This window comes from Mustela putorius, unplaced genomic scaffold, assembly GCF_011764305.1.
Source record: "Mustela putorius furo isolate JIRA1106 unplaced genomic scaffold, ASM1176430v1.1 tig00000698_pilon_pilon_pilon, whole genome shotgun sequence".
Taxonomy (NCBI): Eukaryota; Metazoa; Chordata; class Mammalia; order Carnivora; family Mustelidae; genus Mustela; species Mustela putorius.
Genome location: NW_025421449.1, coordinates 4250584 through 4271583, shown reverse-complemented (window position 1 = coordinate 4271583; position 21000 = coordinate 4250584). Strand labels below are relative to the sequence as shown.

Here is a 21000-nt window from a genome sequence, read left to right as displayed (position 1 = left end):
ATTTAACAACTATTTTAGGAGTCACTGAAACAAAAAAAAATTTTGAACATTATTGCTGTAAGTCATAGCAAAAGTACTTTGAAGGCTGTACAGAACGCAGTTTCCTTACTCTTTTTGGCAAAGCTGTATGTCCTTCATATGGTAATAACCTTCAGCATGCCCACACATATATCCTGGTTTCCTAACCATGTGGTCCGTGCTACCTGCCCCAGCAAACGAGAAGACATGAAGGAAACTTAACTTCTATTATACGATTTTGATTTCAGGGAGACTTAAGAATTTGTTGAAATTAATTTGAATCCTGTTTTGATACATGATTTATAATGTTTCTGTGCATTGTAGTTAACTCTAAATTTCAAGTTAAACTTCAGCTAATTTTCCACTCTATTACAGAATCTTATTCATGTCTTAAAAAATTAACCCTTGATTTTTTTAAAGATAAGCCATTATGTATTTTATCAACATTACTACATGGTTTTAGGCGTTTTTACTGTCACATGGCTTGTTTCTAAAATCTCCAGATTTGATTGCTTTCAGGAAGCACATAAAAGAAAATTTCATGAACTTAGTTCTTTGGAAGTCCTTTTTGGAAATTTTTTATATATACAATGGGCCTTTTGAAGAAATATCCAGCCCACAGAGCCATTGGACTCTTACCAGTAAGGCAAAATAAATTACTCTTGGAAAGGTGATCTGCAGACTTTTTTCCTCAAGAACGAAATATTTCTAAACATTTTAAGCTTATTTTTAAAATATCCTAATTTTATAACTCTGAGAAGCAATTTTACTGGACTTTTAGAAAGATACAACCATACTTTATATTATAAATGTCAATAGAAGGCTTTTAGCCACCAGCATTAGAAGCATTAAAAGACTAACACCAGAATAAATTCACCCAATCTCAGCAAAGTATGCAGTGTGTGTGTGTTTGTGTTCCAGAAAACCTAGTAACAGTGGAATTCCACAGCACACTCATATTTACTCCTAAGGAAGATCATTCAACAAGTCTCTTAAAAATAAAATATGTATGTTGAGAGAGAGGTCTTAACTGTTAAAGAAGGAATTTGGCCCATAAAATATCCTAAACATTTCATATTTTAACAAGTAAGTTTTTGCTGTTTGGGGAATTTATTGGCTATGCCAAGACATTTTCTACCCATTACTGGAATTGGAATTTTGAAGATTCCTACAAGTGAAATAAACAAGTGTTTTAGGTTGCCTTCAGACATTGTATCTCTGAAAAAGGCATCCCAAATGTAAAACAGAAAAGTTTATGTGTACTGATGTCAGTTAGTGTAGTTCCTTTTGCTGTGGGAACATCTGTATTTTGAATGGGCCAGAAGGGAATTTGATATATCTGTATTTTGAGAAATTTCCAAGTGATTGCATCATCTTCCATGGAAGGAAAAATATGTTCCAGCATCCTAGCAGATAGAATTTTATTTGGGTAAAGTATGTGTAGAAATCCATTACTGTTTATTTACTTCATTGACTATCTCTGAACTTTCGGTAAGTCATCTCTGTCCTTTCCATTATTAAAAAACAAACAGACAAAAAAACCTAAAAATGTACTACAGCTTACTAATGGAGATGCTGATAATTTTGGCTAAAGCAGAAAAACGGAATTTTAGTTTTGGAAAAGTAAATATTGAGTTACATGCTCTGAAAAGATAGTTTAGTTATCTGAGCTCATAAAGTCCGGTTAAAGTAATATTAAGGGATATGCAAATAAACAATCTAGTGTGGTAGAAAAAGCTTCTTTGATTCTGATAAGTTAATTTTAGAAGTGGTTTTCATTTTCTTACTCTGATACACAGATTTCCTATAATATGACATTTTCTTATGCTTAAGACTTAATTTACCCATGTATATAAGGAACAAATACGATATTAAAACATATTAATATTTTATAGTATGGGGCAAATACAAATACCTTGGAATATTTCAGATATTTTTTTAAATTGGAATCACATTTAACAACAACATTACCCTCTGTTAGATTGAACAGTGTTTTTCAGATTGAGGTAACTGAAAAGGACAGATCTATGGTATGATTGTATAATTATCCCACTAGGAACCAAAGGGCCAGGATAAATTCCCAGGCTAGATGATTGGCCTTTCTTTGTTTACCATCAAGCACTTATAGAAGAATTATTGAAAGTTTGCTCGCTGTAACTGGCACTTAGAGTCCTGAATTATTTTTTGCCTTTGGAAAAAAATCACACAGTTTTTATATTAGCTAATTGTAAAATTCAGTTTTCACTTACGTTGGGTTAGAAGAAGAAGGTAGTGCAAATTATATAACTTGCATTTTCCTTTGGAAGTTTTGTAATAAGCTCCAAAACCTCCAAAATGATGGGCTATTTACTTGAACATGATGTCTTTATTCATATATTAGAAATATAATCATGCAGTGTGAGAATGTTGCTCCTTACTCAGAACAGTCCAGGGGTATGTGGGTGACTCTGTTGGTTAAGTGCCCAATTCTTGATCTCAGCTTAGATCTTGATCTTGGGATTGTAAGTTCAAGCCCCGTGTTGTGGGGTGTGGAGCCTACTTAAAAAAGAAAAAAAAAAAAAAAGCATTCCAGTAATACTATAAAAAAAATCACATATTAGAAGAAAAAGAAATGTTGAAACATTACTCTGAATGTACTACTTAGATTTGGGATTCCTGTGATTAAGACTAAAAGGAATATTGTCTGTGTTACCTAATTAGTAATGGAAAATACTGTAACCTTACATTCTAATGGTTAAAAACACGGAGTACTTAGAAGAAAGAATCTTGATTTCTGTTGATTTAATTTAATGTAGGAAAAAGACTTCCAAATCCTAAAGAATAGACAGTTAATACATGTTACAGTATCCTCAGTGTCCACTGAACTTTTGAGCAATGTTATAATATAAATTCATGGCTAATTTCTTATATTACCTGATAGATCTATAACAGTGTTGCTGAAGACAGATTTAGGAGTTGGGATCCAGGTGAATGAAATGTATTAAACTTAGAGTTCTCCAGCTAAAGAGAACCTTTTATTATATTTTGGAGAAGATTTCAGGTGAAAGTCAAATTAAATGTAATAACTTTATATACATAAATAGAGTTTATTTTCCTCTCTAGTGACAGTAACAGAACACAATTAAGATAACACTTTATTTTTTAACCATTAATCATTAACAACTTTAAGTGCTAAGCCCCAGACTTTCCATTGAGATCATTTATGGTATAACTAAAAGTGCAAAATAAGACTTTAAAAAAAATCTAAATAAAATATTTTTCCTTTTAAGATTGGCAAAAATGAAAAAGATTGATACTGGCAAGTATTTTCTGAAATGGGCACTTATAAACATACGGGAAAAGTGTAAAATACTTTATGGGAGAACAGTTTGATATCATTCATCAAAATGCAAAAGTCATCTAGCAGTTCCACATCTAGGAGTTTAACCTACAGAGATAGTCCCACAAGTGTGCAAAAATACACAAAAATTTTCATTACAGTATTATTTGTAAGGGAGAAAAAGTAGAAATAACCTTATTTAACCAGTGCTTTATTGGTAGACCTTCATGGTCATTTTGGAAGTAAAGATACTTTATTTTAAAATGAAAAGCAGGAGCACCTGCGTGGCTCTGCTGAGTATTCGAATCTTCATTTTGGCTCAGGTTATAATGTTGGGGTCATGAGATGGAGCCCTGAGTCAGGCTCTGCCCTTGGAGTAGAGTCTGCTTGGGATTCTCTCTCTCTCTCTCTCTCTCAAATAAATAAATAAATATTTAAAAAGGGAAAAAAAAAATGGGGGTGCCTGGGTGGCTCAGTCAGTTAAGCATCTGCCATTGACTCAGGTCATGATCTCAGGGTCCTGGCATCAAGCCTGATGCCGCATTCTCTGTTCAGCAGGGAGTCTGCTTCTCCCATACTCTTCTCTGTGCTCTTCCTCATTTTCTCTCTCAAATAAATACAATCTTTAAAAAAAAAAATTTAAAAAAGAATGAAAAGCAGTACCTAAAAAAAAAACCCACTGGAATGGGAATGTAAAGTGATAATAGTTGTTATGGAAAAGAGTCTGTTATTTCCTCAAAAAGCTAAACATAGGGTCACTATTTGATCCAGAAATTCCACTGCTAGGTATATACCCAAAAGAATTGAAAGGAGGGACTCAAGCAGGTACTTGTACATCCATGTTCATAACAGCATTATTCACAGTAGCCAAAAGGTGGAATGCAGGTGTGCATTCATGGATGAATAGATAAACAAAATGTTGTATATCCTTATAATGGAATATTATCCAGCCTTAAAAAGGAATGGAATTCTGGTATATGGGTAATATGGATGAACCTTGAGGATACTATACCAAATGAAATAAGACACAAAAGGGCAAATATTATGTGGTTCTGTTTATGGAAGGTGTGTAGAATGAAACACTCATGCAGAGAAAAAGTGGATTAGAGGTTACCAAGGGCTGGGAGGAGAGAGAAATGGCAAATTATTGTTTAATGGGTACAGAGTGTTTGGGATGATAAAAAGTTCTGAAAATATTGGTGATCATTGTACAACTTTGTGAATGCTATTGAATTTTACACTTAAAAATTGGGCTAAATGGGGGTGCCTGGGTGGCTCAGTGGGTTAAAGCCTCTGCTTTCAGCTCAGGTCATGATCCCAGAGTCCTGGGATGGAGCCCCACATGGGGTTCTCTGCTCGGCAGGGAGCCTTCTACCCCACTTCCCCTTTCTCTGCCTGCCTCTCTGCCTACTTGTGATCTCTCTTAAATAATAAAATCTTTTTAAAAATAAAAATAAAAATGGGTTAAATGGTAAATTGTATGTTACATATTTTCTACCACAATATCTTTTTTAAACTGAAGTAGTGCTTTATGTATTGCTTTAGAAAGATGTCAGAAGTACTTTCAGGGGGAAAAAGTGAATATGTATATTGATGTGGGAGATTGGAAGACGAGTAGATTAGTATTTCTTGAAAAACTCTCTTTGTATATTTGTTTATTCACAGGGAGAAATATTGAGAGGATATGTACCAATTTGTTACAATGTACGGTTTATCTGTAAGGAGTGGGACTAGAAGAGGGATTTTGTATATTTTTGCATTGTTTGAAATTTTTATAAGTATTTCTTTATTGGGAGATACACAAACCATACAGTTCATTGGTTGCTAATGTACAGTTAAGTGGCTTTTAGCACAATGAATTTTATTTTATTTCTTAGAAGATTTTGTTTATTTATTCATTTGAGAGTGTGAGAGAGCGCAGGTGGTGAGAAGTAGGCTACCCATTGAGCAGGAAGCCTGATGTGCGACTCAATCCCAGGACTCTGGGATCATGACCTGAGCTGGAGGCTTAACTGGCTGAGCCACCCAGGCGACCTCACCACATTGAATTTTAGAACATTTTCATTACCTGAAAGAGAAATTTTACACTCCTTAGCAATAAGTACCCAATCCTTAGCTCCCCCACTCCACCCCAGCTCAGCTCTGGGTGACCACTAATCTACTTTCTATCTTTATGGATTTGCGTGTTAACTGATTTTATTTATCTGTATGAGAGAGAGCATGAGCAGGGGGATGGGCAAAGGGAGAGAGACAAGCAAACTCCCTGCTGTCCCTGTTGTGCCCCAACGCAGGGCTCTATCCCAGAATCCTGAGACCATGGCCAGAGCTGAAGTCAGACACTTAACTGACTGAGCCACCCAGGTGCCCTGTTCTGGATATTGCCCACAAACAAAATCATATAACATGTGGCCTTTTGAATCTGCTTTCTTTTACTTGCCATATTTGTAAGGTTCATTGATCTTGATGTAGGTATCTGTACCTCATTCCTTTTCACGGTTGAATAATATTCCATGTATGGATATACTGTATTTTATCTTTTCATCTGTTGATAGACAATTAAGTTGTTTCTACTTTTTGGCTATTATGAACAATGATGCTCTGAACATTCCTGTATAACTTTTTATGTGAACATAAGTTTAAATTTCTCTTGGGAATATACCTAGGACTGAAATTGCTAGGTCATATGGTATCTTTATATTTATCCATTTGAGGAACTGCCAAACTTTTCCAAAGTGGCAGTACCATTTTATAATCCTACCAGCAACATATGGGTTATTCCAGTTTCTTTACATCCTCGTCAACACTTTTTGCTGTCTTTTCGATGATTATAGCCATCCTAGTGGGTGTGATATGCTATCTCATTGTGGTTTTGATTTCCATTTACCAGTGGCTAATGATGTTGAGCATCTTTCCATGTGCTTATTGCCATTTGTATATTTTCTTTGGAGACTATTTAGATCCTTTGCCCATTTTTTAATTGAGTTGTCTTTTATAGTGGTATTAGTTCTTTTTTTTTAAGATTTTATTTATTTGACAGAGACAGTGAGAGAGGGAACACAAGCAGGGGGAGTAGGAGAGGGAGAAGCAGGCTTCGTACTGAGCAGGGAGCCCAATGTGGGGCGGATCCCAGGACTCTGGGATCATGACCTGAGCCAAAGGCAGATGCTTAATAACTGAGTCACTCAGGTGCCCCAGTGGTAATAGTTCTGTATACATTTTATTTATTTTTTAAAAAGATTTTATTTACTTATTTGGCAGAGAGAGAAAGATCACAAGTAGTTAGAGAGGCAGGCAGAGAGGGGGGGAAACAGGCTACCTGCTGAGCAGAGAGCCTAATGCAGTGCTGATCCCAGACCCCTGAGATCATGACCTGAGCCAAAGGCAGAGGCTTACCCCACTGAGCCACCCACGTGCCTTTTTATATATTTTATTTATTTATTTATTAAGATTTTATTTATTTATTTGACAGAGAGAAATCACAAGTAGATGGAGAGGCAGGCAGAGAGAGAGAGAGGGAAGCAGGCTCCCTGCTGAGCAGAGAGCCCGATGTGGGACTCGATCCCAGGACCCTGAGATCATGACCTGAGCCGAAAGCAGCGGCTTAACCCACTGAGCCACCCAGGCGCCCCGCCTTTTTATATATTTTAGACACAAGTCAGACATTTGATTTGCAGAAATTTTCTTTCATTCTCTGAGTTGGTTTTTTTGCTTTCTTGATGGTGTCCTTTGAAGCACAAAATTTTTTGAGGATACCCAGTTTATTTTGTTGTTGTTGTTGCTTTTACTTCTAATATAATAGCTAAACTAGTGTCTAAGATCACAAAGATTTAAACTTACAGTTTTTTTTCTAAGAGTTTATAATTTTAGCTTTTACATTTAGGTCTTTAATCCCTTTTGAGTTCTTTTTTTGTTTGTTTTTTGTTTTTTTTTTAAAAGATACGAGTTAGGGAGCCCAGCTTCTTTATTTTGCATGTGGTTATTAATTGTCCCAGGACGGTTTGTTGAATATAACAGATGTTTCTTGCTTTTGTACATACACACACACACACACACACACACACACATAACATACATACATACATATATCGGGCTTAAACTCAAGAGCTTGAGTTCAGGAATTGAGCTGAGATCAGGAGTTCAATGCTTAACTGACTGAGTTATGCAGATGCCCCACATTTCTTGCTTTTATAATTTTAAAAGTGTAAAGTGAAAGACTGGCATGGTAATTTGTAAGACTAGCAAAAGTGAAGGCGTTCTTGGTAGCAGGAAGCTTTAGGCTGAAGAGTAAGCATTGTCAAAGAAAAGATTAAAGACAGAAAGAGAGGAAGTAATTGATAAATTGAGTTACGACTTCCTTCTTCCTATGACGGAGTTCCTAGTGGAACTAGGAGCTAATCTAGTATGTTAGGGTACCTGTCTTTCTGGCTGGCAGCAATTTGACTTAGAAAGGTAGGTTTCAAAAGTGTAAAGATCCAATCTCTGTAAGGCTGAAGGATGATGCTTCTGCCAAAGTCTAAGAGAAAACAGGAATAGATGCTTGTGGTAGCAGGGAAGGAAGTTGAGGGCAACAGAAGTAGGAGACAGGTTCTTGGTGGGTGATAGGTTCTAGGATGGAATAGGAAAAAGTCTCAAGATGCATCTGGTTTGAATTTTTGAAAAGATATTTATTTTGAGAGAGAGAGAGCGAGCGAGCAAGCAAGCGTGCATGAACAGGGGGAGGGGCAGAAGGAGAAGGAGAGAGAATCTCCAGCAGACTCCGTGCTGAGCATGGAACCACATGCTTGATCTCACAACCCTGAGGTCATGACCTGAACCAAAACTGAGTTGGTTGCATAAACAACTGCGCCACCCAGGTGCCCCTGAAATTTTAATAGTATACTTGCCAGTTTTGTGTTGTAGTTATCTATAAAAAATTAGTAGTTTGTGGATTATAAACTTAAAAATCTATCAGATTGTTGCTGGTTAGAAAGACAGGTACACTGACAGACTAGATTAGCTCCTAGTTCTACTAGGAACTCAGAATTTGGAGAAATAAATTCCTAGTATATTTATCTGCTACACCCTTTATAATAGCAAAATTCTTGAATCCCTCCTACTTCTGCTACACTGAGGAATTCTACTCAGCCAGTCCATATAAATTTGCAAGGGATCACCAGACAAGTAATTATGATAAAATAGAATAAATCTTGAATTAGTTCTGAGAAGTCTCTATAACTCTTCATTCAGCATATATTTATTGAGCATCTGCTATATGCTAGGCACTGAAATAGGCTCTGTGGATATAATGGTGAGCAAAACCAGGCAAAATTTATATGTATTTGGGACTAGTAGTTGAATGAAGACATCTTACCTTAATTAAACAATAAATTAATATACAGTTACTGTGATAAATTCTACAAAGTAAGATATATAGTGCTATAAAAACATAGGGGCAGCTGTCTTCTCCACTTCAGGGACATGGAGGTAGCTTCTCCCAGATGTGCTCAGTTGCCAGCTCTGAGATGAATGTTTCTGTGGATACAGCTACCACCACCCTGCACCTTCTGGTTCAAGGGTGATTCCCATAGTAGCATCCAGCAGGTGCCCACCGAAGTCACTGTGGTCTTGTTATATATCAAAAGTACTACAAGTGTGATTGCTTTTGTGAAGAGCATCTCATTTCCTTATATCAGAGAAAATGTTAAGAATTAATTGCAGAGGAAAATACTTCTTCCCTCTTGGAAGGAAGAGTGCCAGCAGGACCTCAGCCTTCTGAGGTAACAAGCTGAAGAGGATTCCCATTAGGTTAGGGTATTTTGACCTCTGCAGCATCTGGGAATGGGGTGGATAGTCTGCAGTAGATGATCCAGACTGTGGTAGATAATGTGTGCTGCTAGACATCTCTGGATGGAAAGACCGTGCTACTGACACAAATGCAAGGCTTCATGTGAAAGGCAGCATTTTACAGCTGGGAGAATAAGATAGAATAAGAATAAGATGGCATTCTTGTGGCTAGGAAATGGAGAAAAGCTGGGATGATGGTGTATATCTATTCTTCGGGGAGGTAGAAGCACAGAAACTACGACGTGCATTTACAAAGGAAGATATTCTTGAGCTTGTGGGTAGTTTCCTTGATGCCAAGAATGGACATAAAATGGAGACAGTTATTGACAGACTGCAAGCAGCATTGAATGCTCGGCCAGCAACCACCTGTTTTTTTGACACATTAGAGGCTCATGCTGCTGAGGAAGTGGACATGCGTGTAGCAGCAATGGTGGTGAGACATGGCTAGGTGTAGTTAAGAAATGATGAAAAGCCTATAGCTTCCATCAGATCATTCAGCAAACTACTTATTCTTTTCAACCTAGAAAAGAATTTCTAAGGAGTACAAACTGTTTCTCATAGTTTGTCCCTGTGGTCTAGTTTATTTTAATGGTTAAAGTAGCTTACTTTAGAAACACATATATACACACACATATGTAGGCAAATATGTATGTGCTCGAATTACTTTCTGCAGGTACATGAGTGATAAAAATCTCCATTCAGTGAAATTAAAACTTACTTTAAAATTTATTTCTATAAAAGTTGTTTGAAACTACAACACTAACCCCTACTGAGGGCCAAGTATAGTTGATAGAACTACATAGGATCTAGAACTATAGAACATAAAGAATCATGACTTGAGCCAAAGGCAGCTGCTTAACTGACTGAGCCACCCAGGCGCCCCTATCCTGGTTCAGTTCTAATAGCATGTCATGTCAATTTAATGTTGTGATTAGGGAAAACAACCTTTTCCTCCTCCTTCCTTTTCCTCTTAATAAAAATAAAGCAGTTTTGATAGGGAGGAAACAAGGAAGTCTTCTCTGAAGAAGGATGGATGACTAAAATGACAATCTAAAGTGTGATCTTTGCAGAGTGAAAAAGAATATTCTGGGCAGAGAGAAGAGCATGTGCACTAGCCTTGGGGTTAGATGGAACATGTTCTTCAAGAAGTGATGCTGGGGCACCTGGAGAGAGACACAATAAGTGGGAGAGCCTACAAAGGAGACCAAAGCTGAGCAGCCAGAGAGACTGAAGGAATCCTGGAGAATTAGTGAAGAGGAGTTTCAAGAAGGATGAACAGTTAGCTATGACTAAAAGAGCAAATACAGGAAGAATTGGAAAAATCTTGTTAGCTTTAGTAGCACAGTAGTTATGGGTGATATTAGCAAAAACAGTTTTGATGGAGTGGTAAGGGAATGAAGCTAGATTGGAATGGATTAAGAAAGGAAGAATTGGGGCTCTTGGCTGGCTCAGTTGGTCGAACTCTTAATCTTGGGGTTGTAAGCTCAAGCCCCACAATGGGTGTAGAGATTACTTAAAAATAAAATCTTAAAATAGAAATGAAGTCTGTGGAAAAAGTTGCCTTACAGAGGGAGGAAAAAGAGGTTGGTAGCTGGAGGAAGACAGGCCTTGAGAGAAAGAATTTTTTTTTTTAAGATTTTATTTGAGAGAGAGTGAACAAGCATAAGTGGGAGGAGGAGCAGAGGGACAAGCAGACTCATTGCTGAGCAGGGAGTATGATTCGGGGCTTGATTCCAGGACCCTGGATCATGACCTGAGCTGAAGTCAGACACTTAACCCACTGTGCCACCCAGGTCCCCTGAGGGAGAGAATTTTCAATGTTTGTTTGTTTGTTTTTAAAACATTTTTAAAAAATTTGAGAGAGCAAGTAAGCACACAAGTGGGGCGAAGGGTAGAGAGAGAAGCAGACTCCACACCAAGCAGCGAGCCTGATGCAGGACTTGATCCCAGGACCCTGAGATCATAACCTGAGCCAAAGGCAGACATTTAACCAGCTGAGCCATCCAGGCACCCAGTGTTTATTTATTTATTTAAGGGAAGGGAGACTTAAGCTCAATTAAAAGCTGTGGGAGGAATTGGAAGGAAAGCTGATTAGGTAGGAGAGAAAAGGGCTAATCAATGATTTATGCTTCCTAAAATGTCAGAAAATTATAGAATCTAAGGCAGAGGATTAACCTTAGATTATGGAGAGAAGTTTCCTCTTTGGAACTAGAATGAAGGGGCCAGATGAACCAAAAGAACAGACAGATGCAAATGTAGGTAGATTGTATGGTTTCTGTTTTCTTTGAAGTAGTAGGGGGTATGTACTGAGAGACTGGGGAAGCTGAGGTGGGTTTAGAGTGGGAGTAGGAAGGTCCCATTTGAAGTTGATATTCTTGAATTATCAGTGGAAACACATTTGTCCTATTTCATGACTTTTTCCAGCAGGGTTTGGTAACACAGGTATGAGCTTAGAGAAGAAAATTCATTGAGGATAGTATTTTTGCCAGACAGTTTAATTTAGGCATTTAGCGAGAATGTTGTTGAAATGATGGATCATGAAATCAGGTTGATGAGAGAAGTGAAGAAAGAAAAAGGCTGATAGACCAGGAAAAAAGCATATGCAAAGGAGATAGTTTAATTTGGTGTGACCTTTTTTATTTAGCTGTAGTTCCCATACCATAAAATTCACTCTTTGCAGTGTACAGTTCAGTGGTTTTTAGTCTTTTTGTTGTGCATCCTTTACCATTATCTAATTTCCAAACATTCCCATCACCCCAAAAAGAAAGCCTGTATTTATTGGCAGTGACTCCCCATTTCTCCTTCCTCTGGCAGCCAATCATCTACTTTCTCTTTCTGTTGATTTGCCTATTCTGGATATTTCCTATAAATGGAATCATAGTATGTGGTCTTTTATATCTTATTTATTTAATACCATGTTTTCATGGTATTAAACATATCAGTATCAGTATCTGATTCCTTTTCAGGGCACGAATATCCATCATACGGATATATCACATTTTATGTATTACTTATCAATTGGTGAACATTTGGATTATTTCCACTTTTTGGCCATTATTAATAATGCTGCTGTGAACATTCATGTACAAGTTTTTGTATGAACTTACAAACTTACGTTTTAATTTCTCTTGGGTATATACCTGGAAGTGGAGTTGCTGAGTCATATGGTAACTGTATGTTTAACAGTTTGAGGAACTGCTAAACTGTATTCCAAAGTGGCTGTACCATTTTTACATTCCTACCAGCAATGTCTGAGGCTTTCTTCACATTCTCACCAGCACGTGTTATTGTCTATCTTTTTAAGTAGGCTCCACGCCCAGCATGGAACCCAACATGGGGGTTAAACTCAAGACCCCAAGATCAGGCTCTGAGCTAAAAGTTGAACACTGAGCCACCCAGGTGCCCCTGTCCACCTGTTTTTCTTATAGTCGTCCTACTGAGCGTGTTTTGATATCTTTAAAAATTATTTTTATTTATGCAAGTAACACATGAATTTTTTTCTTTTCTTTTTTTTTAAAGATTTATTTAATTTAGAGAGAAAGAATGTGTGAGCAGGATGAGGGGCTAGGGGGAGGGAGAGAGAATCCAAAGCAGACTCCCCACTGAGCATCATGACCTGAGCCGAAATCAAGAGTCATATGCTTAACTGACTGAGCCACCCAAATGTCCCTGCATGAATTTTTTTTCTTATAAAATATTTATACTATATAAATCAGGTAAAAACCCTATGACCTCCACCCCAGTCAGTTCTTAATACCTTTTGTAAAAAGAAAAATTGTTTTCACTTTGGTATGTATTTTTACAGAATTTTTAAGAATTCTTAATGTAATAGCCCTATATAGCCTTCATACATTAATCCAACTGTGTCCAAAGAAACTCTCTAACAAATGCTTTTTCTTTTCTAACCTTTAACTGTAAAATGTAGCATTTTTTAAAAAAATTACAACATCGTGTAGTAGTATCAAACAAGCAGGCCAACTAAATGCTTATAGATAAAGGCTTAATGTCCCATATTTTTTGGCTTTTAAAATGATGGCTATTAGTCTTTCTGTATTGAAACGTAATAAGTAATATTTTCTTCTTGTTCTTAGTGCCTGGCTCTCGGGCTATGAAAACCCTGTGGTGTCTCGAATTAATATGAGAATACAAGATCTAACAGGACTAGATGTTTCCACAGCAGAGGAATTACAGGTAGGTAATCACATTATCCTTAAACTACGTGCTATCACATTACTTCTTTATGCTTTTTCAAAAGATGCTTCAGATGAGATTTCCTAACATTGTACAGGCACTGGATAGGTATTTTAGGAGAATTTGGGACCCTAAAAGTGAATTTGGAAGCTGAAACCAAGCAAACTGATCTTATTGGGAAAAATTAGGATTAGTCTGTGGTCTCTAAAATTTCTTTACAAAACATTAAAAACTGTAACTTTTAAGTATAAATTTATGGGGAATGAACAGTGTGTGATACTATATTAAGCACACTATAATTTTTGTCATTCCTAACTAAACCTGTCAGGTAACCAGGGGCAATTTTTTTTTTTAATGTGTCTTTTTCTCTTTTCTATTGAGATAGTATTCACATGCCATAAAATTTACCCTGGTTTTATTATATGCACATGGTTATGCAGCTATCACCACTATCTAATTGTAAGACTATTTCATCACTTCAAAAACTTGAAGCAGTCACTCTCCATTCCCTCTCCCCAATGCCCCTGGCATCTACTAATCTCCTTTCTGTCTATGAATTTGCCTTTTCTAGATATTTCATATAAATGGAATAATAAAATATGTGGTCTGTTGAATCTGGCTGATACCTCTTAACATAATGTTTTCAATGTATCAGCACTTTATTTGTTTTCATGCCTGAACAATATTCCATTGTTTGGATATTCTACAACTTCATGTATCTTAACAGCTGAAGGATATTTGGGTTGTTTGTGCTTTTTGACTATAATGACTAATGCTGCTATGAACATTTGTGTACAAGTTTTTGTACAAACATATAAATTTCTCGTGTGTGTGTGTATGGAATAATGAGTCATGTGGTAACTTTAACATTTGTGGAATTGCCAAACTATGTCCCAAAATGGCTGCACAATTTTATAATTCCATTGGCAGTGTATGAGGATTACAGTTATTCACTTGTTCTTATCTTTCTTTTTTTCTCATTATAGCTTTCATTTGCATTTTCCTGATGGCTAATGATGTTGAGCATCTTTTCATGTGCATATTTGCCTTTTATGTCTTTGAAAACATTTTTGTTCAAATCCTTTGACTAGGGGTGCCTGGGTGGCTCAGTGGGTTGGGCCTCTTCCTTCAGCTTGGGTCATGATCGAAGGGCTTGGGATTGAGCCCCACATCGGGCTCTCTGCTCAGCAGGGAGCCTGCTTCCTCCTCTCTCTCTGCCTGCCTCTCTGGCTACTTGTGATCTCTGTCAAATACATAAATAAATAAAAATCTTTAAAAAAAAATCCTTTGACTATTTCTCAGTTGGGTTGTTTGTGGTTTTTATTGAGTTGTAAGTGTTCTTTTTAGTTTCTGGATATAGGAGCATTATCAGATACATGGTTTGCAAATATTTTCTCCCATTCTGTAGGTCATCTTTCATTTTCTTGATGGAGTCCTTTGGCACAACATTTTTAATTCTGATGAAGTCTGATAGGTCTTTTTTTGTTTTTTGGCTTTGGGATTTTTTTAGTTGCTTATGGTTTCTTTTTCTTTTCTTTCTGTTTTACTTAATTCCAGCATAGTTAACATAAAATTTTATATTAGTCTCAGAAATACAATATAGTGATTCAGCAGTTTTGTACATTACTCAGTGCTCATCATGGTAAGTGTCCTCTTAATCCCTGTCATCTGTTTTACCCATCCCCACCACCCATCTCCTGTTTGGTACATCCTCTGTAGTTAAGTCTGCATTTTGGTTTGTCTCTTTTTCCCTTTGTTTCTTAAATTCCACATGTGAGGGAAATTGTATGGTATTTGTCTTTCTCTCTTTCACTGAACATTATCTTCTCTAGATCTATCCATGTTGTTGCAAGTGGCTAGATTTCATTCTTTTTTTTTTTTTTTTTTTTTGGCTGAGTAATATTTCATTGTTTTTATATACCATAACTTTATCCATTCATCTGTCAGTGAACACTTGAGTTTCTTCTAAATTTGGCTGTTGTAAATAATGCTGCAATAAATGTAGGGGTGCATATTTTATTGAATTAGTGTTTTTGTATTCTGGAATTACTGGATCATGTGGTAACTATTTTTAATTTTTTGAGGAAGCTCCATACTGTTTTCCACAGTGGCTGCACCAATTTACATTCCCACTGATAGTGTATGAGGGTCCCTTTTTCTCTACAACCTCGCCAACACCTGTTGTTTGCCATTTCATTTTAGCCATTCTGACTAGTGTGAGGTGGTATCTCATTGTGGTTTTGATTTACATTTTCCTGATGATGAGTGATGTTGAGCACATTTTCATGTGTCTGTTGGCCATTTATATGTCATCTTTGGAGAAATGTGTGTTCATATCTTATGCCCATTTTTAAATTGGATTGTTTGTGTTTTGGGTGTTGAGTTGTATAAGTTCTTTTGTATTTTGGATACCAACCCTTTATAAGATACGTCGTTTGCAAGTATCTCTCCCATTCATTAGCTTGCCTTTTAGGTTTTGGGTTTTTTTTTTTTTTTAAGATTTTATTTATTTATTTGGCAGAGAGATACAGAGAGAGAGGGAACACAAGCAGGGGGAGTGGGAGAGGGAGAAGCAGGCTTCCTGCTGAGCAGGGAGCCCAGTGTGGGGCTTGATCAGGATCCTGGGATCATGACCTGAGCCGAAGGCAGACGCTTAATGACTGAGCCACCCAGGCACCCCTGCCTTTTAGTTTTGTGATTGTTTCCTTTGCTGTGCAGAGGTTTTTAATCTTGATGTAGTCCCAATAGTCTTTTTTTGCCTTTGTTTCCCTTGCCACAAGAGACATGTCTAGAAAAATGTTGCTACAGCCAATGTCTAAGAAATTACTGCCTGTGCTTTTTATGGTTTCTGATATCACATTGGTTCTTTAATCCATTTCAAGTTTATGTTCGTGTGTGGTATAAGCAAGTGGTTCAGTTTCATTCTTGTGCATGTTGCTCTTCAGTTTTCCCAATGCCATTTGTTTTTGTTTTTTTTTAAGATTTTATTTATTTATTTGACAGATCACAATTAGGTAGGGAGGCAGGCAGAGAGAGAGAGAGGAGGAAGCAGGCTCCCCACTGAGCAGAGAACCGGATGAGGGGCTCGATCCCAGGACCCTGGGATCACGACCTGAGCCACCCCCCTCGAATGCCATTTGTTAAAGAGACTGTATTTCCCATTGCATATTCTTGCCTCCTTTGTCAAAGATTTATTAGCCATATAATCGGTTTATTTTCTGTTCTGTCCTCTTGATCTGTTTTTGTGTCTGTTTTATGTCTGTTTTTGTGCCAATACCATACTGTTTTGATTATTGCAGCTTTGTAGTATATCTTGGTATCTGGGATTATGATACCTCCCATTTTGTTATTCTTTTTCATGATTGCTTTGGCTAGGGGGCACCTGCGTGACTCAGTCAGTTAAGTGTCTTCCTTTAGCTCAGGCCATGATCCCAGAGTCTTGGGAACAAGCTCCAAGTCTGGCTCCCTGCTTGGCAGGGGCTCTGCTTCTCCCTCTCCCTCTGCCCCTCCCCACTGCTTATGCTGTCTCTCTTACTCTCTCCCTCTCTCAAAATAAATAAAATCTTAAAAAAGAAAAAAAAATAAGCTTGTTTCGGCTGTTGGAGGTCTTTAGTGGTTCCATACAAATTTTTGTATTCTTTGTTATAGTTCTGTAAAAAAATGCTTTTGGTATTTTGATAAGAATCACATTAAATCTGTAGATTGCTTCGGGCAATATTTACATTTTAACAGTATTTGTTCTTCCAGTTCATGGGCATAGAATAGCTTTCTATTTCATTTTCTTTCATTAGTGTTTTATAGTCATCTTCAATTTCTTTGAAGTAGTTTTCTGAGTACAAGCCTTTGAGCTCCTTGGTTGGGTTTATTACTAGCTATTATTTTTGGTTAAATTGTAAATAGGACTGTTTTCCTCATGTCTTTCTGCTACTTCATTATCAATGTTAGAAATGCAAATGGATTTCTGTATATTGATTTTGTATCCTGTGACCTTAATGAATCAGTTCATGTAGTTTCTTTGGTTGAGTGTTTAGGGTTTTCTATATATAGTATCATGTCATCTGCAAATAATGAAAGTTTAACTTCTTCCTTACCAATATGAATGCTTTCTATTTCTTTTTATTGTTTGATTGGTATGGGTACAGCTCCCAGTACCATGTTGAATAAAAGTAATAAGAATGGAGGGGCACCTGGGTGGCTCAGTGGGTTAATAAAGCCTCTGCTCTTGGACAATTGTTTGTTGCAAGTTTTCAATTACTGATTCAGTTTAATTGCCAAATCAGGCTCTATTTTATGTTTTTTTTCCTGATTTGGTTTTAGGAGATTAATAGTTTTTAGGAACCTACCCATTTCTTCTGGGTTGTTCAATTTGTTGGGATATAATTTTTCAAAATACTGTCTTACAGTTCTTTGTATTTCTGTGGTGTCAATTGTTATTTCTCTCTCATTTCTGTTAATTTGAGTCCTTTTTTTTTGAATGAGTCTGGCAAGAGGCTTATCAACTTTGTTGATCTTTTCAAAGAATCAGTTCCTGTTTTCATTGATCTGTTTTCATAGTTTCTGTTTCATTTATTTCTGCTCTAATCGTTATTATTTTCTTTTTCCTACTGGTTTGGGGTTTTGTTTGTTGTTCTTCTAGCTCTTTTAGGTATAAGGTTAAGTTGTGTATGTGAGATTTTCCTTGTTTTTGAGGTAGGTCTTACTGTAAACTTCCTTTCTAGGACAGCTTTTGCGGCATCCCAAAGATTTTGAACCATTTTCATTTGTTTCCATGTATTTTTTATATTGATTTCTTGTTGACCCATTCATTGCTTAGTAGCATGTTATTTAACCTCCATGTATTTGTGTTCTTTCCAGACTTTTTCTTGCGGTTGCTTTCTAATTTTATTGCATTGTGGTCAAAAAAGTTATTTGGTATGACTTTAATCTTTTTAATTTGTTGAGACTTGTTTTGTAACCTAATGTGTGATCTGTTCTGGAGAATGTTCACGTGATCTTGAATGTATATTCTATTTCTCCATGTGCACTTGAATGTGTGTTCTGTTCTAAGGTGGAATGTTCTGAGTATATCTACTAGATCCATCTGGTCTAGTATGTCATCCAGAGCCACTCTTTTCTTACTGATTACTTTTTTTGCTTGAATGATCTGTCCATTTATGTGAGTGTTAAAGTTCCCTAGTATTATTGTATTATTATTTCCTTTGTGTGTGTTTTTAAGATTTTATTTATCTGAGAGAGAGTGTGAGTGACAAGAGAGCAGGAATGAGGGGGAGAGGCAGAGGGAGAAGCAGACTACCTGCTGAGCAGAGAGCCCAGCACGGGGCTCCATCCCTGGACTCTAAAATCATGACCTGAACTGAGCTGAGAGCAGATGCTTAACCCACTGAGCCACGTGGTGCCCACCCTTTATGTTTGTTATGTATTTGGGTGCTCCCATGTTGGGTGCATAAATATTTATAATTGTTATATCTTCTTACTGGATTGTCCCCTTTATAAAGTGTTCTTGTCTTTTGTTACAGTCTTTGTTTTAAAGTCTGTTTTGTCCAATATAAGTATTACAATCCTGGCTTTCTTTTTTTTTTTTTTTTTTTAAGATTTTATTTATTTACTTGACAGAGAGAAATCACAAGTAGATGGAGAGGCAGGCAGAGAGAGAGAGAGGGAAGCAGGCCCCCTGCTGAGCAGAGAGCCCGATGCGGGACTCGATCCCAGGACCCTGAGATCATGACCTGAGCCGAAGGCAGTGGCTTAACCCACTGAGCCACCCAGGCGCCCCTGGCTTTCTTTTCATTTCCACTTGCATGATAAATTCTTTTCCATCCCTTCACTTTTCAATCTGCATGTTTCTTTAGGTCTGAAGTGAGTCTCATAGGCAGCGTAGAGTTGTGTCTTTTTTTTTAGTCCATTTTGTCACCCTGTTTTTTGATTAGAGTTCTTAGTCCATTTACATTCAAAATAATTATTGATGGGTATGTACTTATTGCCATTTTGTTACTTGTTTTATGGTTTCTTTGATATTTCTTCTTTTTTTCTCTTCTATCATGCTTTGGTGGCTTTAGTGATATACTTGATTTCCTTTCTCTTTATATTTTTGCATATCTATTACCAGTTTTCGATTTGTAGCTACCATGAGGTTTATATATAAAACATCATATGCATATGGCCATCTATATTAAGTAGATCACTTAAGTTTTTACTCCTCTACCCCCACCACATTTTAGGTATATAGTGTCATACTGTATATCCTTTTATTTTCTGAAACCCTTGATTGATAGACTTTGATAGAAGTAATAGGATTGGTAATTGATCATGATGTGCAGCTGTTACATAGTAATTTCTGGTCTAAAGTGCTAGCAGCAACATTAGTACTTTATGCAGTTACAGTTAATATGCTGTGGTAACTGAAATTTAAACTATGTTTTTAGGGGTCTGGTGTTAATGATTAGCTAAACATGCATTTTGGAACTATGCAAAGAAGGGTTGTCTATACTTAAATTTGCTTAAGTTGCCATTTATTCATTGGTAATCTACAGCTTCCTTGCTATTCATTATATTATTAAAAACTTTTGTATATATCTTTTTTTTTCCCGGATGTATGTTTATTCTCATTTGCTTAACCTTCACAGAATTTTTCAAGCTACTTGATAACAGTTTTACTTAGTAGGCTTAGTAGGCTGATCCAACCCAAATCAAATATCCAGAGTAATAATTTACATAGGACTTGGACCTTTCTGTGGGCAACACTCTTTTAAATATATTCTCCTTTCATTTCATCAGCAGCGCTGTTTAAATCCCATTCTCCTTTCATGTTGTCATACTGGGATGCAAGGAAGGAGTTAAGGAGGGTATCCTCCTTTACAAATAAGAAAACTGAGATTGTATTGAAAGTTATGTATATTTGGTGTCCCAAATATACATACATTTGGGTGGCTCAGTGGGTTAAAGCCTCTGCCTTCGGCTCAGGTCATGATCTCAGGGTCCTGGGATCGAGCCCCACATCGGGCTCTCTGCTCAGTGGGGAGCCTGCTTCCTTCTCTCTCTCGGCCTGCTTCTCTGCCTGCTTGTGATCTCCGTCTGTCAAATAAATAAATAAAAATCTTTTAAAAAAAGAAAAAGTTATAGGGGCGCCCGAGTGGCTCAGTGGGTTAAAGCCTCTGCCTTCGGCTCAGGTCATGATCTCAGGGTCCTGGGATCGAGCCCCACATCGGGCTCTCTGCTCAGCAGGGAGCCTGCTTCCCCCTGTCTCTCTCTCTCTCTCTCTCTCTGCCTACCTCTACCTACTTGTGATCTCTGTCAAATAAATAAATAAAATATTAAAAAAAAAAAAAGAAAAAGTTACATATACTATAACTAAGAAAGCTAGAACTTACACTCAGACCAGATACTTTTCTTACTTTCTTTTGCTGCTTTACACTGGGATTGTCATTACCAACTGAAATTGTTAGCACCCTCCAGCAGGAATAATTAAGTTTCGTGTTAACCTCCTCCCTCTTTTACCTTAGGATAAAAAAAGAATATGTAGGAGGGAATTTTTTTTTTAATTTTTTAATTTATTTGACAGACAGCGATCACAAGTAGGCAGAGAGAGAGGAGGAAGCAGGCTCCCCGCTGAGCAGAGAGCCTGATGTGGGACTCAATCCCAGGACCCCAGG

At 37.0% G+C, this 21000-nt stretch overlaps 1 protein-coding gene and 1 pseudogene across 2 annotated transcripts in view; both read left to right on the top strand.

Moving 5' to 3' along the window:
* P4HA1 (prolyl 4-hydroxylase subunit alpha 1) overlaps positions 1-21000 on the top strand; it is a 76972-nt gene that overhangs the window by 45171 nt on the left and 10801 nt on the right. For both annotated transcript variants that reach the window (XM_004769469.3, XM_004769470.3), the window contains exon 10: positions 13252-13351. In XM_004769469.3, coding sequence (XP_004769526.2) covers positions 13252-13351 — 100 coding nt within the window. The remainder of the gene's footprint in view (positions 1-13251; positions 13352-21000) is intronic.
* On the top strand, positions 8129-10803 carry LOC123393003 (annotated as a pseudogene).